Consider the following 24642-nt stretch of genomic DNA (forward strand, 5'->3'; position numbering starts at 1 on the left):
TGTTTATTCGCGTTATTCACTGACCTCTTGTGCTACTCGCTCTTTTTGTGCGAAAAAAAAAAGGTGTCAGACGAAAGTGGCACTTGCACGATATTCTTTATAGCGGTTATTTAAAAGCAAAATTATGGAGAAAGCACGGATCCTCCCATGCGGAAATGGATAATTATGTAAAACAGGTATACAGCCGTAAGGTTGCCGCTTATTGGCATAACCGATTTTCTGTCAAATTTTTCAATTCCTTTACGTCTCCGCGGAGGCTGACCTCCGATGACCCTGCCACTTGCTGATTGGTGTCAGCAGTCGCGTTACCGGATTCAAATCAGGTTCCGTATTACTCTTTCGCATACCAATTAACGAAAGTGTGTCGATTAACTTTTACTATGTGATTTCTCACTAATTATTATAAATGTATCGGTTCTCTCCAAAATTGATTTTACCAATTGTCAATATCAATCAGTTTTATTAGTTTAATTTTTTTTATTCCTATAACTAATCGATTCATTGAAATTATGTATCGGGTGTTTCATGTTTCAAATGAAATATAGTCTGTGTCTGTATATAGAACGATACAGGATCCATCAAAAGTGATCGTGACCGATATATAAATTTTAAATAAACAGTCAGTTATTAATACGAACAAGTTATACCGGATTGAAATAATTCACACGAAAACTTCAAGCAGTATTTTAACGAAACGAGACGATATGACGTCAGTCGTTCCGTCGGGGTTGCTTGAATTTCTGAAACAGCCTGTATGAATGTGTCGTATTATATATATATATATATGCCAAATAGACAAGCACAACTGACAAAGTACATACATTAAAGCCGCATTAACAATGGCCACAGGAAAACCTCTCTGGGCCAGACAGACTGTATAAACATTTCCTAAGGGTTCCACGTGTCTACTTGTGCGTATGTACAGTTGGATGTATATACTGTACGTTGGTGGCTACTAGGTATCTACAGTACATACTTCCATTTCGCTCCTTTCCATTTCCACCTTGCGCCAGGAAGATTTTGCGGACAGTCCTGGCTAGCTAGGCGCAGAGATAGCAGGCTTTCTCCAGATCTTAAACTTTTACTTTTCCTACGCTCCGATCCGCAAGTCTACGTGACCGACCTGTAGTACAGTCCGATTGTTAAGTCGCTGCATACACATTGCAATTTGCGAATGTAACTTGTACGGAGTCTGTACAATGACAGTTACGATATTTTTTTTTCTCGCAATTCCAAAAGTAGTCAGGAATCTTTGTTTAGAATTTTATGATTGGTTCGTGCTATTGTTGTTGTTGTCGTATAAGAAAACTGTTGTTTATTCCGAAACAACGAAACAATACAGTTGTTGCTGTCGTAAACACACCGGTGGGAAGTCGTTTGGTTGTAAAACGTGACTTTCAGGCTGATCCACTTTGAATACGTGGAAAAAATGGTTGTTTTGGAAAGTAAATGAAAATATCCTGTGGTAGCGGGCAATTCGATATTTTACGCGCAACTTCTGTTGCGCCATACCGATACGTCAACCGTACCAGAGCGCAACGTAGTTCTGGGATCAATATTGTTGGATGTATCGCCGAGACACTTTCGCTCGGAGCAATTTTCATTATTGGCAATGCGCTATCGTACACAATAGAACCCGCCGTCTAATTACTGGCTTGTATTTCCCTCGCGAATCTTCGTCCGATGGGAATTGACGAAGTCCTTGAAAATTGCGAACTTCGTCCTTGGATCTCTCGAGAGAGCGCAGACGGATGCAAAAAGTTTAAGTCGAGGATGAAGAACTCGCAGAACTTATCGTCAAGTTCTTGATAAAGTTCGCGAAGGGGGAGGAGGGAACTTTTCTTATCTTTATCTTTTATCTTGTCCCTCTTTCCTATCGTGAGAGTGCTAAAGTGTGTTTGCTCTAGGGTAGACAAGTTCGTGTTGCACTTGTTCATCTTACGCAAGCGAGGCTGCAAGTGGTTTTGCAAAATCGAGAGGTTTAGTGAAATTTATGATTTTTGGAAAATATTTCAAAAATTTTTACTGTTCATTGTAATTGAATTTCTCTCTGATTTCTAATCCTCTTACCAGCCATGTCGATCCAAAATATTTCTAAGAATTTTAAAATGTCACTTTTACTATTTTTTTTTAGTATTCTCATGCAGATAAACAGGACCGAGCATTGAAATACTAAGCAATTAGTATGCGATACTAAAGTAGCTTTTTTACTGTATGTCTATAGTCCTTAGTACTAGACAGTATAAGTAGCCGGTCTTCGTATACATAAATATACATGTAGTCGTAGTACGTGCGACCTGCATTTTTAACGTAGCGACAAATTCGAGCGGTACTTGCAAAGTAAAAATGCCGGCTGCGTACTTTAAAACTGTGCGCTACTCGCGATATCGACACTTCTAAATGCCCCGTTATAACGTTGTCACACGGTTTACGTGTAGTAGGTCGAGTGAAAGATCAGATGGCGAAAATAAAGGTGAAAAAGTTGTTCGCCGCGTACAGTATACATGGTATCGTATCACGACAGTCGAAAATTGCATGTACAAATCCTAGAACAAGGAACAAGAATCGATCGTATTTGATCTTGTGGTTGTTTTACCAAGAAAAGTTGTATATAAAAACAAGAGAAATGAAAGTTGTTGCACGTACTTGAAAGTGAGCCTTGAGACTTTCTTTCAAGATAGCAATTTATTGGCAAATGTTATTTTGAATAATTGACATATACCTGGTGACTTATTAATACAAGTTTTTTTATTTATTTTTATCGCCCGTTCTGAATTTTCGTATTTATACTCCGATACAAGGCGACGTATTTTCCAATTGTACTTTGTGCCCGGAAGAGAAGAAAATTTTTGTACAAACATTGTCGATGACGATACAACCAAACAATGATGACTGTTCTTCGTGTCACGTAGAACATTCTTGTTTCTGTTTTATCGGGTCTTTACGAACGCAAAGAGTCAATTAGAATAGAATTTTCTATGTAGATAATTCATAATAGAGTTCTCTGCCATCTTTGTTGTCACTTCTTTTTTTTTTTTTTTATTGCGTTAGTGTTGCTTCGTGTCAATGTCTTTCTGTGTACACGTGTCTGCTAACTACTTTGCATACAATACAATTTGGACGCATTTCCAATTGTAATATCGATGAATTGTTGAATTATGTTATTCGGTATATATATATATATATATATATATATATATATATATATATATATATCCTGTAAAAAAATTTGACGTGTTAGAATAATAAGAATTTTGAAAATCAAATTTCTTACTAATAAGAATTTTTACATAAAACCAATATTCTTATCCCGATTAGTCAAGTGGGTTGACGCAAATTATCGATTGCAAGAAAAAATAAATAAATAATGCCTAGCAGTCATAACATGGTAAGCTTTTCCAAAACGGACCTAAATCCATAAGTGCTCGTTACCGCGACCTAGATTTGTCACGCACTCGATAAATTAGGCGTCTCCTGGTTTTGCCGGTAAGTTATGGAAATCAAAAAATATCGATTGTCCCAAATCGAGGACAATGGCGAGTCGTTTTCTCGTCGCGTGTCTGTGATATATAATATTTAGCCAGACGGGCGTCGCGACGCGTAGCGTCACTCCCGCGCGTCCACGTATGCATTCACGAGGGAAAGTTAGCGAAGTAATCGGTACCAGCATGCGTAGAGCGATTCCGAGCCGGACGAAAGGATATTAGTAGTTTAGAAATATTTTTGTTGTTGTTCCGTCTGTGCAATTTCACTGTATTTTGTTCCCGTACAAAAAAAATGGTACATTTGAAATTCCACAATCATCAGCCCGAATCAATAAGATCTTCATCATTTTAATCGCGCTAACACCTTCTCCTTCCAGTCCGTGACTCTCCAATTAAATTAAAATTACTCGCAATTACGGTAACTCCAGGATTCGTCATTGTAACGGTTCAATTTTTTAATTTTAAATAGACATCATTTTCTTTGCATTTAATTTTGTTCTTGTTACCTTCATTGTATTTACAACTGGAATTGTACAGTTCTTTGTACCTGACATACTTTATTGTATGTAACCAATCTTTGAACTTGTTGACAGCATACACTATATTGTCATATGGATTAGCTACTCGACCCAAGAACGTAATTTTCAATTAAAACCTCTTTTAATTAAACTGACGCACTCAGCGTGTCGAATACCTACGTAAGCTCTCTGAGCTTTAGATATCCCTTGAGCTTTTGGACCGTAAAGGTCATAAAGCTTCTGCAGCTCTGCCAGTACCAGCGGCCACTATGGCCACCTGCACTACCAGACTACAAGTACTATTCGCACTGCTAGTATAGCCACTATTATTACTTCCCGTGAGCTTTACCTACTAGCCCAAAGCTCTCTACACATCCCAGCTGAACTACCTTTGAGCTTTCGGAAATATATAACCTAAAGCCGTGTTAACCTAGTGGCGTGTAAATTAACCGAATTTGCTATAGGAGCTATGACGTAGTTTGGACACAAGTGGATACTTTAAAGTCGTGTATATTGTGCATGGAATATGCGTATGCTTGTTATTATATTTTTTATGAAAAAAAGAAAAAAAAAGTTTAAATATTTGTAGATTTGATATTAAATATTAAATATATATTAAATATTTGTTGTTTAGATATTGTAGATTTGTTATATTGTTAAAATCCTGATTCACGTGTGCAGGAAAGGTTTTTTTTTTAGAGGTTTAAGGTAATTAAGAGCAGCGAAATGAAAATTTTGATTTTACATAAATATTTGGACTTTCGTGTTTTTCACGTTGATCGTTAATTATGCTGCTTCGCTTTGAATGCCGAATTTGTATAATTGCGGAAAAACGGCGAAAAATTTTAGTATTCACGTTCCGTTAGGTTTGCCTGTGCGTAAACAGAGTGTTTACCACGGTTGGACCTACTGCGCATGCGCAGTCGGTAATGTACCGTGCGCGTCTTTTACCTCGTTCGAGTTTCGTTTCGCGTGGCGCTAAGTAAATGAGGGGAAATGGGGTAAACGGTGAAAGGATCTTTTTCTTTTTAAGCTAACAATTTATCTAATTCCGAGATAACCGTTTGCGCATGAGCACCACTGTCACCCTTCGTTGCCATTATAAATTTGTTTTCCTTATCATTTGTTATCTATTATTAACGCTTCCCTGACTAATGCATTTTTAATTAACGAGCCTTTGTTTTTGCTCATCCTCGTCCACGTCATTTGTATCCTGCTTAAATAGACGTTAGCGTCATTAGCATTTTTGTGTTTTGCATTTTTTGAATTTTTTTTTTTAATCTCTTTTTTTAAGCCACGCACGATAAGGCCCTGTCATTTAGTCCGTTCGTGAATTGCTAGTCTGTCAGTCGATTTGAAGATACTACTTGACGAGACGGCATTAATTAGCAAACTGTTAATTGGCCCGAGGAATTAAGCAGCGACGGCCAATTAGCTGCGCAAATTGTTGTCGGGTTTCTAATATCAAAAAATTCCGACCTTCTGACACGTTGAACGTCAACTAAGGAAATTGCCAGACTCCATGTAATTGTTTAGTACAGTGTGTGCGGTTGAAATAGAAAAATTTGACATAAAAATGTGACAGCTAAAAGCACGTGGGTTTGTTTATGTCTGACTATTCGGCCCAAACGTATTGCCCGAACGTGGTTTCGCCATAAGAGATTGACACTATTTTCGAATAGTGATTCGGCTAAACCACCCTGTATACGTGCAAATTTTTTTTGGCAAAAAATGTCATGCTAATTCAGACAGCCTGTCGATTATCTTTTCCTATAATACGTACACGTATTTATGCACGTCGATAACCTTTCGATAAATTATTCATCAATTGTTTTTATCGCGCCTATATGTTATCCAATTCATTGAAGCGCATCGTATTATCTCACTAATAGAAAAGCGAACTATTGAATTCGAAATCGGAATTAACTTTTCTAAATTTGTCGAATTGTTATTTCGAGGAGATCGAGTATTGTGAATTTTGAAAAAATCACGTGAGCAAATTTTTCGATGAAGCATGCCAACTATTTTTTTTTGTCTATTTCACATTCCTTAACCAGGTATACATATGTATATAATGCAAGGAAATTTCCTTAGACACTGCAATCTACGTACGTTATTAGAACTCATATATATGTATATAGTGGTCAATGTTAACAGTACATACAGTAGTCTCTATTTCGGTATCATAGCATCATCCAACAAATTATATATATTTACTGATTATCGTTTATAGAGGGAGGACGTTTCCCCCACCAATTTACGTTGACCGTCGGTTCGCGACTGTGTCGAACCTAAAGCCGACTTTCCAGTGCGTAGTTCACGCCTGTGAATCGACCAGTGCGTTGTTACAGTGCGAGGTATAGATTAATTTAGATAAAAATAAATTAAATTAATACAAGCATTGCACAAAAAACTTAATGATACAAAAATTATATTTTTTTTTTTTAAATATTAAAATTGCCTATACGCGTAACATAACGCTAAGGAATTTAGGTCGATCTGAATCGTGAGGGTTAATGGGCAAAAAATTTCAAAAAAATTTTTTAACAATAACAATAGTGGTTCGTTTCAACTGAATCTTTATTATCGACATGTGATGGCTAGACACTTTTTTTGTCGTTGGAAAATTTCTCAGGTGTCATGTGTGGATTTCGCACTCATTGCTATGCATCGGCTTCGATTTTTCGTACGTGTGTCCTCGATATGTACAGTCCGTAACAAGAACGAACGGTACCGCGTACGACATGTGTTGGACTATGATGATGGTCATTGAAGAATCTTGAATGATCATTATTTGCTGAGATGTGATTAAGAAAAAAAAAATTGGTGTCAAGCTAGTTTGGAATAAATTGAAAAAAAATATGGAAAGTTTTGAAAAATGTGTATCCAGTTACAGTATATTATGCCGGATTTTTTTATGATTATTTTTTTTTTCTAACGTTGATCATCGATAGATCGTGTTGATTATCATATTTTAATTGAAATTTATTAATCGAGTCCAACGATACATTAGAAAGCCCATGTCCAATTGTTCAGTTTTTGGAAACCAGTTTTACAGCTTGTTCGTCAAAACGATATTGATCGTGTGTAACGTTAAGGAAGGCGCTCGGGTCAAATGTCAAAATGATTTTAATAATGTTTATCGCTGACTAATTATTGGTCATCACAAAGTCATTGGTGTATTGGTATCTTACAGTTATTCGAGAATTAGCAGTGATTTGTAATTTCGAAAATTGGATAAAATCGGAATTTCGAGTTTTTTTTTTTTTATAGAAATTTGCCTCGTTTATAAGATTATTACGGTCGAACGGGTCTGAAATTCCAGTTCTGAAAACCTTGGTTGGCCTTTAATTCAAGTCGAGTTCACTTTACTCCGTTGGATGACTGGAATAGTCCGTTGGCTGACTGGTTCACAACTGGCTGTGACTCGACGTAGTCAGTCGCGACCCAGTTTCAAATTCATTTTTTTTTTCATCGCGCGCGTCTTACCAAGAAGCATTCGTTTAACCCAACCTAACCTAAACAGTGACTCGTAGATATTTTGGAAATTATGTTTCTCGCTCATTTTCCCTGTTTGTTGTACTTTCCCTCGTTTGGTTGTTTTTGCTCGAAGAGAATCTGGCTGTCGTTATCGACACGTTATTCGCTGATATACACGAAATTATTTTTACTCTCGACGACCCGGAGTCGCGACGAGGTTATAAATTTTGGATACCCGTTAAATTTGGAAAAACTCAAAACTGTAATTTTGAAATTTTTGAAATATTTACACAATTGCACGACGAGTGATGTTGATATCATTTTTATTTTTTTTTACACAATTTTTCACTCATACCACCACAGTGGCACAGGATCTATTTTTATGTCTGCTCTATGCCACTGACAATAAAAGAAAGTCTAGTTGATCTCCTTTCCAAGAAATTCTCGATAACAGAAATATTGCTGTGGGAGACAAAAGATATAAATATCCAGTGATAAAGTAGCGTAGGTTATGGAAGCTGTAAAAAACTACTCTACTCGCGCTTTACGTTTCCGCATTAAGGAAAAAAAAAAAATTTCGCGCGTAATTGCTTGAAATTCGAAAATACAAAATGTCCTAAAATTTTTTACGAAACATGTTAAGCTTATTGTATATGCAAAAAATTGCATTTCACACATATATATATATATATATATATATATATATATATATTCCATATAGTACGTATTCGCATTACCGTACGAGTACAATTTAAAGAAGTCCTTAATAGGATTCGCAGCGGGACACGAATTCTTGTTATCGTTGTGCGCATGCGCACTGGTAATGCATCGTGTGCACGTGAATGCATCCTGCAACTGCAACTGTTGCTGCTGTTGTTGCCACTGGAAGTTGACCCGACTTGACGTGACTCGACGCAAACAGAATGAAAGGAGGATCGACTGGCTTGCGCAATGCGTACACGCTAGTTTTTGTAATGGCGAACCGATGCGGAACTCCGTACGAAACGGTTGTTGTCAATTAGGACTTGTAAATCAAAAAGTAAATTCGCCGCCGTAGGGATAAACAGTTAGGCCAATACGGATTGAAAATCAGAAGAAAAGTAACGGTAGGATAAATTAGATGAGTTGTGAACATTTTTTTTGTTGAAAATTTCGTAACATTTAAAAAATTTTGATTTTTTAAGGGAAATTACTGCAATTCAAATAATATTCCATTGAAATACGTAAATCCAATTCTAAAATCGCTTGACTGAGGAATGAGATAAGAAAAATTTCAAAAAATAAAACAGGGGGACCCGGTAGCCATGCTTGAAAGTCTGCTGATAAAATATGAATCTATTTATTTATGTAAATTGAAAAAAAAAAATTATTTGACAGGTCTGTTGGATACCGAAATGTATCTTTTGAAACAAGACGGCATCGACACCGTGTTTACAAACCAAAGAATATTGTGATATGTTAATATAAATAACTATGACGCTAATACGAGTCGATTGAACCTTGAACACTGGATGAACCCCATGAACTACATTAACCCGAAGATTCGACAGACGTGACGTAAAATCGTCGCACGTTGCGCGCAGTGAAATTTGTGCGTGACGTAAAAAAAAAAAAAAGAAAATTTGAAAAAATTTTTTTTTTCTCAATAATATCAATACAAAAAAGTGAAGTAATGTTCGGTGCGACGATGATCGAGGCACGTGAGAGAAGAGCTGCTTGCAGCTCGCAGCCTCATCATCATCATCATCATCAGCATCATTATCATCAGGTGATAAAGACAACGAGGGTTCATCAAAGTTCACGTACCAGCAGGGTCGTCACTGTACAAGAAAAGGTCATAAGGTCACGACTGCAACTCGGTTATTCAACGCCTACCGCTTTTATGAATCGGTATATACTTATTGGATTTTTTTTTTTCTAATTTTTCTATCACTTTTTTTTAACACATATTTTTGGCAACTTTATTTTTGAAATATTCACTTTATCCCGGCAACCCACATTTTTATTCGCACTCTATCCTTCCACTTCACTATTTTTCAACGGAGACACGTACATCGCTCTTGGCTCGGAATCACGTGCACGTATGCCAAAAATATTTTCAGGAAGCGTGCAAAAAATTTGCGACTACCGATTTTTCTTCTGGAAATATGAATTGAACGTGAATAAAAAAAAAAGAAATATGTGTGTTAATACCTTTGCCCCACTTGATAGTCATACTGTACTCTACCTAACCTAGTCCAACCTGACTTTTTCCATAAACGCTCAGCCATGACACATGTAGGGAACGTGTGCTTTCTAGGCAGCAATTCATTTATGCTTCAATTATCCTGACTTGCGTAATCAAATTTGTATGTCGCGCATTGCGCAATTTCGTACCATACACGACAAAACCAACGCGAAAATATCAATCGATTGATTTGATACTGCATGTATAAAATTTTGAAAAATAAAAAAAAATTTTTTTCTGTTTCAGGTAAGAACGAACGATTCCGTCTAACCCGCTAATACAAGAATTGTTCAAAGTTCAGCAAGTACAAAAAAATGATATTGACAATATCAATTTTTTAATTTTCATGAATTTTTTTTTTTTTTTTTTTTTTTTTGTGTTATGTATATCGCGAGTATACATAGTACGCTATAGTGAAAGTATGAGAAGAAAAAAAAAACCTTGGACCGAACTCTCATCCCATATCCCACCCACATTCACTTCGGCCGAATGTCCATTCGTGTCCACATGTGTAGCATACGTTACTAACCTCTCCTGACCGATTACATAAGGTCGGGTCGGACTTTGCATATGCGCCACAGGCCATCCTTCGTAGCTGACATAGCTGTACGCTCATTCGGATCTACTACTTTAAGAGTGACACCCTATAGACGAGTATATACTATAGGTATATCTATATACCTATGAAGTTATTGCTCGCCTTTGTCCTAATCTTACAAATTTCTTGGCTACAGAGATACGCAGAAATACGCAGTATGTATGACTTGCGCGAGGTGAATATTATTTCTGAAATGGTTGCCGTAGGCGGTATTGGTTTTTTTTTTCTTTTTTTACGGAATCGCGTAAGTCGCCATAGACATTACCTTTTATGGTACACCGCCAGTCAGTGGTTCAATTTTCTTTATTGCTGGTTCAGGCACGAGTTCGTTAAAATTTAATGACTCGCATGGGGGTTTGCATTTTTTTTAATTCACTCGAAATTATTATTTAATATGTGGATATAAGCTGGAGGTTTACGGGGCTTAGTAAATATTTTACAATTAGTCGATGGACTTTTGTTTTAATACATTTTCAGCATTGAATATTTTTTTTGTGAAAAAAATCATTTGGTCACATGCGACTGCATGTGAATTTGTGAACTGGGTGAGAAAATAGCGAATGGATATACGAACGATTCGAAGAATACTTTTTTTTAGCTTTATCTTTACGTTCTATTAATATTCTTGGTTATACCAGTTGTCGAAGCGTAGCTGATTTTTTTGTTGTTTGTATTTACGAAATTTTATTATCTATATTTAACCAAGAATTCTTATCGGGTCAATTACTTTCGCTTGACTAATTCGTCTAATTTTATTTATACGCGAGAAAAGGTAAAAATTTTACGACAGCCGTTTTGAAATATTATTAAAAATTTACAACTGTCTTCGATTGTTGGCGAATTCGATTTACCAATTTTTAATAACAATTGGAATTTTACGGTCTGCGGTTAACTTCTAGGTACTCACTTAAAATTGTAATTACAAAAATTTTTTGTTCCTCAACTATCGTCGTTCAGTCCGAAACGACTAGCGACAGCTGAGTTTACGTGGGTGTCGCGATGACCTGGAATCCGCTACGTGACGTCATCCTGGAATTTCCAGTGAATCTTCCTACACTCACTTTTGGTTTACGAATTTGTTTTTGACCAAAATCAAATTCGAGCAAAAATTTCTAAAACGATCTCGATTATCCTTCGAGCGATCTGTAAGCAGTCATTTTTTACTGAACCCGTTAAGGGTGCTTCCTGCTTAGATCAGGTTATCTCATCGGGTGACGTCACGATCGACCAATCCAAAGTAATCTACATAGTTAAGATAAGTTCTATCCAAAAGATATAAATATAAAAAGGGGTTCGCAGCATCCCTTACTCGATATCACAAAAAATTGAGATACGAGTAACCCAGAATCAACTTAATAAATATTTTTATTAATATTGAAGAAAAATCTAAAAAAAATTTTACTTCACCTCTTTGTGCGCTTGAATAATTTTGTTTTCCGGACATTTTTTTCCATCCGGTACACTTACGTATACAGTAATCCAGATATGTAAAAAAAAAGTACGGAAGCTAATAAAAGTACCGTGTTTGTCGAGAGCGGAACTGTAAAAGCACAGCCATGTATCGACAGCTTTGTTTGCCCTCAAAAATCAACACTCCCACGCTACTCGCACGCATCGCCTATATTCACACGTTACATCTACCATACCGTCTGACAGGTTGATATCGATAAGCTGATTGACAAGTTAACGACGCCATAAACAACAGTAAGTAACTATCAGGTTTCACGTCGATGATGAACCGTGTATAAAATTCAAAAATTTTGTTCAATAGTAACGTTACTGATATTAACTGAAAGTGCATCCTTGCAGTTCGAGATTAAAAGTATATTTAAGTGTAACGCAGTAATTTTCCGCTAGTCCGTGACTTGTTAATTAGACACACGTATATATATATATACACATGAAGCCGTGTTGATCCGGCGCAATTAAATGGCGTCGTATATGTCATGATCGTGTATACGTGTATATATATATATTTTTTCAACTGTGCGTGCGACGTTAAGCGTCGGTACACACGCGTATAGTACTAAATGTAAAATAGTAAAATAGTCGAGTTGTGCGTGCGTGTCGGGTAGGTGGAGTTGCGTGTCGCAACTGGACTGTGGCCATTCAGAACTGGAGCAGTTTACTTGGGCTCGGAATGGGCTTCGCAATTGCAACTGGAATTGCGGTAAATCTTCCATCTTGAAATATACACCGTGTGTGGCGCGAATTTTGTTCCTGTTGAAATACGACAACTGTTGGCGCTTTTCTGCAGCGGTTGTTGACTTCATCGAAGACCGCTGGTGGCGCCACTGCGGTTACGAATGGAATTGCATTTTTTTTTTGGAATTGTTGTCGTCCGTGATTATTTTTAAAAATACATCTGTATTCTATTGTACCGTGTTCTAACCTACGTAAACCCGACAGTCGCGTGCCCTTTCTTACCAATTGTTGCAATTCCAGTTTTAACGGAATATCACAAAAATTGCGTCACGAACGAAGAAACGGGAAAACCGTTGAATAACTTTGAAAAAAAAAACCGGATGTTCAACACTTTCGAAAAGTAGTGCCTATGCCTGCGCAGTCAGAGCAACTACACAAATTTGTAAATCCATTTCGCAGGTTAACCTGAAACTCAAAATTGTTACAAGCATAAATTATTAGCAGGATACGAGTTTGCTTGAAATCGGGGGAAATGTCAATTTTGGCGGTAATTGCCATTTGCGCGAAGATCGTCACTGGTAACAGTTTACTCGACTTGTATATGTATATATCTATATACGTTTCCATTAGTATGCATACGTAATAGCCACATTAAGGCGGCACATGCGAGCATACCTATATGTAGTCGTAACGTCAAAGCTAGCAAAATCGATTAATGCCTCGTTAGAAATCGTCTTAGACGTGACATGACGTAATTAATGTTCGAAATCGATAATTTGAACAAAATAATCAGTCATAAAAATTATCGATCACGATGCTTCGATTTGTCGGGGTAATGCCTGAAATTTGATTAACGGTTCGTGCGTTTCGTTAAGGACCAATTAATCGTCGAGAAATTTTTTGATATAACAGTACCTAATTCCTTAATTCGACTGGCGTCAATTTCACAGGACTCGACAGTGACGAGTGTATCGCGCTTAAGGCAAATTCCAATTAGTACTCGTAGGTACGAACATTGAAATTTCTCTTTGACAAAAAATAAAGTATCTCTCCAATTGACCGGAGAAAATTTCGAAAATACGTATAATTGACGTGAATCAAATTTTTTTTTGTATATTAATTTTTTTTTTTCCCCGGAACAATAACAATTTCTACATACGCATGAACTACCTGGCGTATACAAGGAGAAAAAAAATTGAATTAAAAAAAATTTTAATTAACCTAATTTTTGATTTCTCAAAAAAAAAAAAAGGTTGTCTCGAGAAGCCATGCTTTTGTCAGATTAACCGGAACTGCTTTGCGTCACAGACAATCGGTTGCCACGTGTCAACATCCGGTGTGTACAGGGTATCCCATTTGCCATAAGGTGTCATAGTAAAGAATCCAGAAACCATAAATGCTCAAAGGACAAGGACAGAGGCAAGTGTCAAAAGGCAAAAGGACAAAGATGGGAAATGAGCTGAAGATCGGGTGTGCGCATGCGCGTATAGTGATATCAGTGACGCGTGTCCAAGTGGGCAGCAGACGCCTCTACGCACCGTCGGAACTTACATTGTCTGAGAGTCTCATCTCGAGACAAACCTGCGAGTGGTCCACTTCACTTTTACATCCTCCGTATCACTTCACTTCGCTGTACCACATTGCACTTCAATTTCTTTAGCGCACAGACGGATCCTTGACTCTCGACGTCATCTTACCCACGTAGTGTAGAATTTATCTGGAAATTTAATACGTACAAAAATGAAGATCGAACCTCGATACCTCAAAACTTTGAAATAACTCGATTGATACACAGAAATATTAATTTTAGTCCATTAGCCAATTGATGGGTTGACTAATTGAAAGGGTAAGGGAGCAATTATTTTTTAAGTATATACACGTATATATAATTGTAATAAATTTCTGCATCGTTATTTATGCACGTTGCAACTCATATATTGACTTGTCAGATTATCAGTCGGTAATTTCAAGCCAAGTGCAACTCGACCAGTCGTATTATTTGGCTGGTCAATGAAACTCGCTTGACCGGTCAGTCTGGTCAATGATTGGCCAGACATAAATTACCTCCAGACTGTCCCATTAAACGCAGATACGACATTGGCTGCCGACACTTATCCAAACGATGCTTGGCTGCGTCTTTAAATACCAGAATGACCCCCAATGATAATCAAATGCACAGTGCACTTTTAATGACCACAAAAATGCATCGATCAAACGATTATGCTAATACGAAAGATTTCGAGATATGTAATTTTTCCTTAGTCGCTCTACACCAAAAATTGTGCAATTTTGAAAAAACCTGAAAATTACCACATCTCGAGATGCACTCGGCTATGATGCATACAGATCTTATGCGGGAGTGCATTCGGTGCAGTTAACTAACGTCTGTATATTTTCTCACACGTGAACCAGAAGGAAATGAACGACTAAAAAAAAAAAACAGTACTTGAGTCTTGCCAGTTACAAATAAACACTGCGGCCCTGCACTCTAAGAAGTGCATCCATGCACCCAGCCCTAGCAGCTAAAACTGCAGCCCCGGATTGCATCACCGGGAGTCAGCTTCAAGTGAAAAATAGTTATCACTGTCTGGTTATCGTTCACCAGAATTCGTGTATTCTTTCCGGTAGCTTATATGGTCCCTATAGAAATTCTATGAAGATGCACTTAGTCGTACCTTAAGTGTCTCTTATATACGGATGCAGTTATGAGTGCAAGGGGTCAGTGAACCGTTAAATATAATTTTAATATATTCTGTATAATTTTAATATATTAATACATCAACAGTATGGAATGTTGCTTTATATTATTTTTGAACTGTTCATACGAATGGTGTAAGTGCATAACGATTGTCCTTGAGATAAAGTGCACTGATTGCCAATGCAGCTAATTTGATTAAATTAATTAGAGGTAGTTTCAGTTAAACTGTGAATTAGAATCTCTAACAGAGGCGCTAACTAAGGCTGGAGCTGTGCCTAGAGAATTTGAGACTCCAGGAGAGATTAGAATCCTCCCCCTGATTCCTTTCAGGAAAATACACAGTGGCTGCCCGTGCGTGACGCCAAATGAAGGTATGCTACCTGATCCTAACCTTTACTGAGATTTAATTGATCCGCATTTAATTGATTCACTACTGACAACAAGAGCGGTTTCTAACGTCTGGGAAAATCTAGGTTAGGCTAGCACGATTAGCCTCAAGTGGATTTCTCGGTACGGAGGCGCCATGTTGGAATTTATTAAAAATAGTTTGAAATGTAAAAAAAATTTTTTGGACTTTTTTTTTTCAATTTTTCAGATAATTCAGAAGGGTCTATCGATTGTTCGTGGTATGGGATGTTGTATTGACTCTGCTTTATGTTATTTCAAGTCAGAGTTAGTTCAACTCACCTTTGTTAGGCACAGATTAGAAACTTCATTCAGACCCCACTTTCGATGTGTTTGGGAACGCAGGACAGTGCTGCCGCCTGGCTTTGTTCTCAAGTATTAATCGAGTCGAATTCAATTCCGACGGCCTCGTGTCTAGCTGACAAAGACACGCTCAATTCTCGGCGAATGTTCGGAATACCAGATTTCCTCGAGGCTAATGAAAACGGCCGTGTTCGTGAAACAAGTGGGACGTTGGACGTTCTGGAAAATTTTATGAACGAGACGAAAGGAAGTAGGGATTTTTTTTTATTTTAAGATGGAGACACGTAGACATTTTTTGTATACGGAAATAGGTTGGATTTTAATTTTTTGTTGTTGTGATTTTACGGGCGTTAACTCACTTCCTGCTTAGAATTCGTCGTGCTGTTATGCGCGCGCTATTTGAATAATGCAAAAGTCACTCGAGGATTTCTCGAGAGAATTTATCAATAACAATTATGCCGATTCGCATGAAAGCGATTTTACATTGGACACTGTCCGGCTACTTTCTGTCGGTTATACTGACAAAACGATTTTCACAATTATCTCAGTCGATCAATCGGAAGATCAGATACGGCAGAGTGGATACAATATGGATGTTACGTGAGGTGAAAGAAAATGCAATTGTTGAAAAAGGAAAAAACCGTCCTCAGGAATCAGATTGTGCTCGGGTCGCTAATTATTCAAATGAACTTTCACTTTGTGCATAATTAAGGTGTCACGTGTTGTTTTTTTGGCAGACTGGAATTTTGATTTTTTAATTTTTTTTTTTGGACGAGTGGACGAATTTTGAAAAAAATTGTGCTGCCTGGATATTATTTTCTCAAAAATTAACCATAGTGATTTTCACAAATTTTAAATCATTTTACATAAGTTTCGTAATCACTTTGCACGAAAGTCATTTCAGCTCTTCTCAAAGATCTTTATCACGATTTACCTTACGTGATCTCGTACAGTCCAGTGCTTCTCTTGTTGATCAGAATTCAAGATTATCACACATACCTGAACATAAATGCACGTATGGCAAGCATACAAAAACATTAATGCGTTCATAAACCTGAAAAAATATCTGCATAAATTTTGAAAGCGGGAATAAGGTGGCCAGAGTTATTTTTAGCTTCCATCAATTTTGCACGAAATTAAGACTAAAATAAAAAAGTTCAAAAAAGTATAAACACAATAAGAGCAGAAGAAAAAATCAGTCTGTCAATAAAATAAATTTTTTAAATTTCAATTAAAAGAATACAAATATTCTTAAATCAACGAGGTAATTTAAAATGCAAAATTTTGAACTTTTCCAAAAGACTTCCATAATACGACCCCCCCTGCCCCATCCGCTTATGAGAACCTTTGCACCCCGTTCGATCCCATTAAAAAGGATTAACAATTCGATTCGCTCCAATCGACCATCCGATCAGCATACTAACCCCCATACTAATTAAGTTAGATGGGACATAAAAATATTTTCCAAAAATCTAATTCTCCGGTATGACCCATAACGACCACTTGAAATACAAATTTTTGAAATACAAATTTTCACCTAACAAGTCAATTCTTTAATTGCCATGCTAATTAAGCAATCGTTAAACGAAATAACTCGAAATAATAATTTCGTAAAATAATAACCCATAAATCCCTATACTAAATTTTAATACTTATCATTAAAATCATCATATCAGGACCATACGTAAACAGTTGTATTAAGGATCGGATGTGACGAATCAATCAAACTAATTCTATCCTATAAAGTAGGTCCCCTACTGTGTCAACATGACGACGTTACGTCGTACGGACGTATAACTATATACATATTAATAATTTATAAAACACCCTCTATATCCTACATATACAGATATACATTTAAAGGAAGGCATTCGGTCGACCCCATACGTACTGATTATTGTTTTTGAAAATTTAACACTCCTGTACTACTTCCGTACCGCCAGTACAAACAACATACAGCACAGTGATATTCACGAAGATAGGATTGATAAAAGCTTATATGACATCACTTTTTCTATTTATGGCATACTGAAATACATTTATAACATACTATGGATATTAGTAATATATTAAATTTATATTTAATCCTATTTTATATCATTCGACTTTATAAAGATACTAGTATAATAATTAAATGTTATAGGAAGAAACTGTCTTTGGTCTTTACTTTACGTCATTGCATAATAATCTCGTTATCGATTTGAATTCTATATGCATATATATATATTACTAATAAATAATTCCATTATAATTTCTCCATGCTGTTCCTTCATTCCGTAACAGTTTCATCTGCCTGAAAGTTTCTGCGCGCAACAATTCCATTTCTTAGATTACATAAGTTTCCGTGTCACGAGAAGTGCATCCGTGGGATTAGACATGCTGGGATGACGTATGCGTGTGTATATATACATATATGCATTATATAAAGGCTCTATGTACGTATGTAATGATATAGCGACGGGAATATTTTTTACACAATGAAAGAAAGGCGAATTAGGTGAAAACAGAGGGACGGAAAGAAATGGGAGATGAGATAAAATTATTTGAAATTTATGGGATACGAAAGATGGCCGCGACGGTAGACGTATCTATCGTTTCCTGTCGAGTGCGCGACATTCTTTGAGAAATCGGAGGCCAGGTGCAGCCAGTTCATCGGGATGCATGTGCGCTCATATTTATATGTATGGGAGCATGCTGGCTATATGGGAACATGTGTGCCGCGTGGCACGAGTCGCTCGCGCGCGCATCCGACTGGCAGATGTTTCTTCTTTGGGGAGACTTTAATGCCGCCACTTCTACTTCATCTTCTTCTTTTTGATCATCCATTTTCTTTGTTTGGTGTCTCCTTATGCTCGGTGGCTGTTCTCAAATTCTTGGAAATACTGTGTCTCCCTCGTGACGCAATCGTTGCTTATGCACTTTTTTGAGATTTATTTTTTGACTATAAAAAAGTCTTTGGGTCGGACGTTGAAGGGGGAGGATTTGGGTTCTTTGTTGTGAAAACTGCATAGGGACTGAATGCATCTATCGTGGATGCACTTTTTGCATTTTTTATTTTGTACCGTGCCAGGGCAGCTGAAAACAAAGGCATCTTGACAGTTCGAACACGTGATAAATAGATTGGCGGTAGACTTAACGCGAGGGTATACAAAATTTGGTGGATTAAGTTAAAAGGATTTTGTTTTTTTTTTGTTGTGGGTGAAAATTAAAAAATTGCTGGGCGTTCAGTTTTTTTTTTGAATCTCACGTGCTCGCTCGGTGCTTTAAATAATCCTGACTATCGGTCACGCACGAGTGCCGCAAGTATTTTTAAGTATTGGCTCTTGTGTTACTTGTGGCTGGAGACGAGTTGTTGACCTTTATAAAAATATTTAATTATATCGATTTTTCAATTTTTTTTTTAAGGTACAAAATTTTATTTTTGTATTAATTTAATATGGTAATCTGCTATAAAATGGGGATGTTAAAGGGTAATTCTTTTTGTGACGATACCCAAAAATATTTACATACGAAATTCTCGTGGGAAGGCAGAAATTTGTTTTTGGGAAAGTTAAATAGGAATTTTCGGAATCTAAATATGCATCGAGAAAACACTTGCATTTCCTTACGTTTCTCACAGTGCTTACACGCACGGTCTTCTTCGTTATTATTCTTTCGCGTGGTAACTTCATTCGTATAGGACAACTTCCTGTTACAGCTTAATACGTTTCCGGCGGGTGAACAATCTTAATTACCCTACTAACGCTAACCAAATGAAAATGATATAAATAGTGTATACCCGAACACCCTAATTATCGTCATTCGGCGCTTTCACACGGTCAATAATTATTCGGAGGAATTGTTTGTACGGAATTTTGAAAGAAAATTTTCAAAGACGCAATAGGTCACCGTTTTTCTATTCACGTTTATTTATTGATTATTAATTATTTATAAAAAGCGAATTGAGAACCACTGCCCTAGGAAGAGCACGAGGCACGAGGCACGGTAGGAAAAAAAAAGGTGAATACGTACAACCATACTCCGCTCGTATACCTGCTGACAGACATGTGTAAGGCCCTTCCTAGTCCCTTCGAACCACCAACCCTTAGTCCCATAGTCCCAACCAATTGGCCCTCCTGCCCTCGGGACCTCGAAGATCCTTTCTAAGGACAGCTGCTTCGACTTGCACCCAGTCAACCACCGTCTCTCAAGACCTACGGACGTGTCTCTCAGTCCCCGTCGTGGTGTCGTTGTAATCCAAAAAGGGCCTTAGGACCCTTCCATTTCAAATTTAAAGGGCGTTGGCGACCTTATATCGAAAATAGACAGTCGAACAATTTTGAAAATAGTGAAAAGTACAGTTGGCACTTTTAGTCGGACTGTGATTCGAGGTGGATTTTTTGTGTAAAAATATTAAGGTTGAATTTGAAAAAAAATTTCGAAAAAATTCTTTCGTCGACCAGCGTGCTGTGTGTGTTGTGCTCGATACTCGTGAGAGTGCGACGAAATGTTAACGAAGATAATTATTGACAGTTGCAACTGCACGAACGTGCAATTCGTTTAACGCGCTGCACCTGCATTACTGATGCAATTTCGATTGCAACAGAGATTTTGCTGTATCTAATGGTCATTGAAGATTTATCGAAGTACATTTTGGTGCAGATTCACTATTTTTAGTAAAATGTCAATTACGAGGATCGTGATCATCAAGAATATTAGTGATAATTTTTATTAATTATTTTTTCGGAATTTTTAATTTTGAAAAATATTGGTTTTTCTCGTCAAGACTGATTCGATGCGCTCGATTGTTTTGAACGTAATGAGACTTTGAGTGTATTTGGATTTTTTTTTTTTTTTGAACGACAAATCAACGTCAGACGACATGATCATCTGTGTTTCCGGATTTCTTGTGGGGTATGTTCACGTTTCAGCCTTTAATCTTTATTAGGGACAGATTTTTTTTTATTTTCTTAATGTGATTCATCGCTTAATTCACTCTGGCTGAGAACGCCTGCCGAATGACAATGGCCAGGCACTTTACTCAGCGCGCACTGCGGTACATATTAATTCAAGAAGACTTATCAAAATTTGCGATATCGATACTAAATACTCGTTAGATCGTTAGTAGGTTCATTAGCCTTACAGTGCCAATTAATTAGATCGAACGGCTTACTTAGATTGTAGTTTAACCGATACCATGACTGAGGCCTAGTCTTTAAGCACTTGTTCATTGGACAAGGTAAATTTATTAATTTGAAATAAATTTTTGAATCAAAATTTTATACAGCTTAGTATTTATTGTTATATTTTTGAAAAATTTCTTTTTCAAATTTCCCGCGATAAATATGAGTCTCCGCCCATTTCTTCCGTAGTCCTGAATTCGAGACTGTGTCGTTAACCTAATCAGGTAAAGTAGAGAAAGTGAAGGTACGATAACGCTTCCTGATTAAAGGGTATTGGTAGGTACGCGAAAAACGTGTCCCAGGGAAATTTTGCACATAAAACGGAAGTGCATAGTACGAACAGGAAATTGCGTTCGGCAATCAAGCAAAGCGGATATTGAACGTACCGAAGCGACGAGACCGATGAATATTTAAAAAAAATTCTATAGCCATTTCTTTAACCGTAAAACAATTTTGAATTATATTTTTTTTTGCAAAAATATAAATAAAGGATTTTGTAAAAAAGAAGCGTGTATTCAAATATTTGGTCCAAAATGAAAATTAACTGATCGTAGGTATTGGTTGGATCGATCAATCAATATTTTCATCTCGATGGAGTATCGATTAAATTGATCGATAAAACGTTTGACAATTTTATTTTATAGGTAGAAAATTGATTGCCGACTATCAAATGAAATTCCATCATCTCAATGCAATTCCGTGTAAAATGAAAAGGCGGCTAGACTGACATCCGGGGTTCATAAAAGAGAGACCTTTGAACTCCAAGTTTCTTTATTCCTCTGAATTTTCTCTCTCTCTCTCTTTCTTTCTCTTTCTCGTTCTCTCTTTCTCTCTGTCCTTCTTTCTCTCCTTCGACTCAATTCAAATCGAATTAATTAAACAGTTGGAAGCAATTCCGTCGATCACACTATCTTACTTTATACGTCCGTTTCTCGTTCATTCAATTCCAACCGAATTTTGAAATTCAATTGTTTCCCCCATTAGAGTGAAATTTCAAGATATCCTCGTAGACAGGTATCCGTTCGGTATTCTTGTTAATCACACCAAATCCTGGAATTTCAGGAATTGCTATACTCTGACAAATAGACTCCTACATCTTTTATACAAAAAATTAATAAAGTTGTATAAAACTTTATCTCACCATGATTCCCTAACTTTAACGGGTACAAAGACGCACTCGATGAAAGTTTGATTAATCTTAACTTTATTTAATACATACCTGTATTATATTATATTTAGTAAAATAAAATTAAAATAAATATATGCACACAAAAGTATATTCGTATTGCAGTATTATTGTCAGAAAATATTTATTCCACGTTAAAAGAAAAAAAATGTTCAATTTCCTATGAAAATATTACAATTCCGCTGGAGCAAAAAAAATATTGCAATATCCGTCTTTGATTCGTTTTCTAACGTCATGTAAACACTTTTTCCATTAACTGCATATGAATATGTAATAATGCAATTTCGTGTTGCATCGCATATGCAAGTGCATATTGCCACTGCACTTGCAATCTCTGGGATCTTGATTTCAGGGTTACTCTGACTAATAAGGACACACGAAGCGTTGCCAACTTCCATAATGGGAATTGAAAACATATAATACATAAATGATTTCGAAAGTTGTTTCAATCGACACTGCTTGTTTGTATCTCAAGGCGATCTAGATTATCGACAGTGACTGCACGTGATATCAGATTTGGCTGACCTGTCGATTGGTCAATTTAGATCCTTTTATTTTTTTATTTTTTTTCCCTCTATTGTCTCGAAACACAATTCACTGTAATAGATCGTCAATACGATTTGGTCATATAAGCTGTCGTATTACGACTATGACGTCAAACTTCTTTTTCTTCCGTTTTACGATGCAATAAAAAATGCACTCGATAAAGAAACTTGCAAGGATAATATTACTGTATCTCCTTTCTTATCGTTAATCGCTGCGTACGTTAAATTATACGTGAATTTACGTATGGCAAAAATATTACGCAACCCATCGAGTACATTACGTATAAAAAGTTATCGTCTCGATCCCGTAATCGAAGGCAAAGAGGGAAAGTGATTTACGAAAAATGAAAATGTCCGAATTATCGTAAAAAAATGTAAGCGAATTTGCGCAAAGATAAAGATAAATGTTAAAAAAGTGAAAATTGAATTTTTCACAATAATCATACTTTTTAATTTAATCAACAGTATCGTCGCGACTTTGATAACCCGTTTACGTCGCAAGTAGGGGTACTACGAAATTCCTAATTTCAAAATTAATAACCATCCTGCTGCTTGTATACAAAATATTTTTTTTGTTTCACTCTTACACGTTTACAGCTCCTTTCAAAAGTTTTCTTATATATTCCAAATCCAAATATTTTAAACAAAGATACAATCCCCTCCCTCAATCCTTCCACCCCCCCAGCTTCCCATTGATCTCTCCCTCAAAACTTTACATTAAAGCACAAAACTTTTACCACTCCTCAAGTCAGTAAAGGGCCGTCATTAATCTGCAAAAGGGTAAAATACGGCGGTTCGTCTCACTTCGTCCTAAGATCAAACCAGGCACCCTCAAGCTTTACTGGTTATATTATTTTTAATTCCCGAATACAGTCCCACGCGATAAAGTTTAATTCAAAATTTCGTATTTTAATTACCGAATTAAAAAAGTTGGTAATCAGTTTTCTTACGAAAAAAAAACCATTAATCTCTCTGTTACATAAATAAAATTATGCTAAATATTGACAATTTTTTTTTTACAGTTTTCCACAAAAAATGGAGAGACCCAACCACAGCACGAACCTCGGTCAGGTTCATGGTGCCAGTGGGGTTCACGGGGTCTACTCGTCCGGAAGTCAGACTCCACTCTCCACTTCCTATATAACGGGCCAGTCCTACATACAGGGTCAAAACTACGGCGGCACGTACCTGTCATCCAATGTCCAGGCGTATCCACACACTGGATATCCACAGCCTCAAAGCTACGGTACCATGGTGCAGGGATATGGTGGGCAGCCCCAGTCTGGCTACCAGCAGCAACACCATAAGAAGGGTTCCGTACGTAATGGCGACGTTCTCAAGCGATGCAGAATTCAGAACGCGTAAGTTACACATGCTTGCTCGAAATGAGGTTATGTATATGTATATATACAACACATAGCTAAGTCTCCAAATGAGATCCCATGCATATACCATGGCTGAATACCTATATCGATTAAGCACTATGGGATCTTCCATTCATTGTCAGGTACCTTTTTCATTTTTTTTTCAAAAGCCTATTCAAAATTTGCCTGGGAAAAGTGTGAACTGATTCTTGACGATCTATCACGATGGGTGTATATATCAATTTTTGAGATTTTCCTCGGTAAATCATGCCATGAGAATTTCACGGATCTACAGCATTTGTTGGCGGTATGAATTTCATGATTATTTATCGTTTCTTCGACGCGTTTGTCATTTTGAAAATGGAGCCTCAGGATTTCTGGGAGATTTTTTGTTATTCGTATGGCTGTCATGGGAGGCTGGTCGCTGATTGGTTTAATCGTCGCAGCATTGGTAGGTAGAGATTATGGCAGAGGGCTCCACCTGCAAGGGCTGCCAACTACGACAAAGGAAAATGCGGTCTCTTCA

At 36.9% G+C, this 24642-nt stretch overlaps 1 protein-coding gene across 12 annotated transcripts in view; it reads left to right on the forward strand.

Moving 5' to 3' along the window:
• Window positions 1-24642, forward strand: part of LOC107274173 (IQ motif and SEC7 domain-containing protein 1) — an 82885-nt gene that overhangs the window by 49105 nt on the left and 9138 nt on the right. For 7 of the 12 annotated variants that reach the window (XM_015752985.2, XM_015752987.2, XM_015752986.2 and 4 more), the window contains one exon: window positions 23775-24113. In XM_015752985.2, the coding sequence (XP_015608471.1) occupies window positions 23775-24113 (339 nt within the window). Of the gene's footprint in view, window positions 1-6265; window positions 6361-8860; window positions 9374-12388; window positions 12479-20705; window positions 20753-23774; window positions 24114-24642 lie in introns of those variants that run through there. The other 5 variants (XM_015752990.2, XM_025091419.1, XM_015752991.2 and 2 more) reach the window with 4 other exon arrangements.

This window comes from Cephus cinctus, unplaced genomic scaffold, assembly GCF_000341935.2.
Source record: "Cephus cinctus unplaced genomic scaffold, Ccin1 Ccin1_scaffold2451, whole genome shotgun sequence".
NCBI classification, from domain to species: Eukaryota; Metazoa; Arthropoda; class Insecta; order Hymenoptera; family Cephidae; genus Cephus; species Cephus cinctus.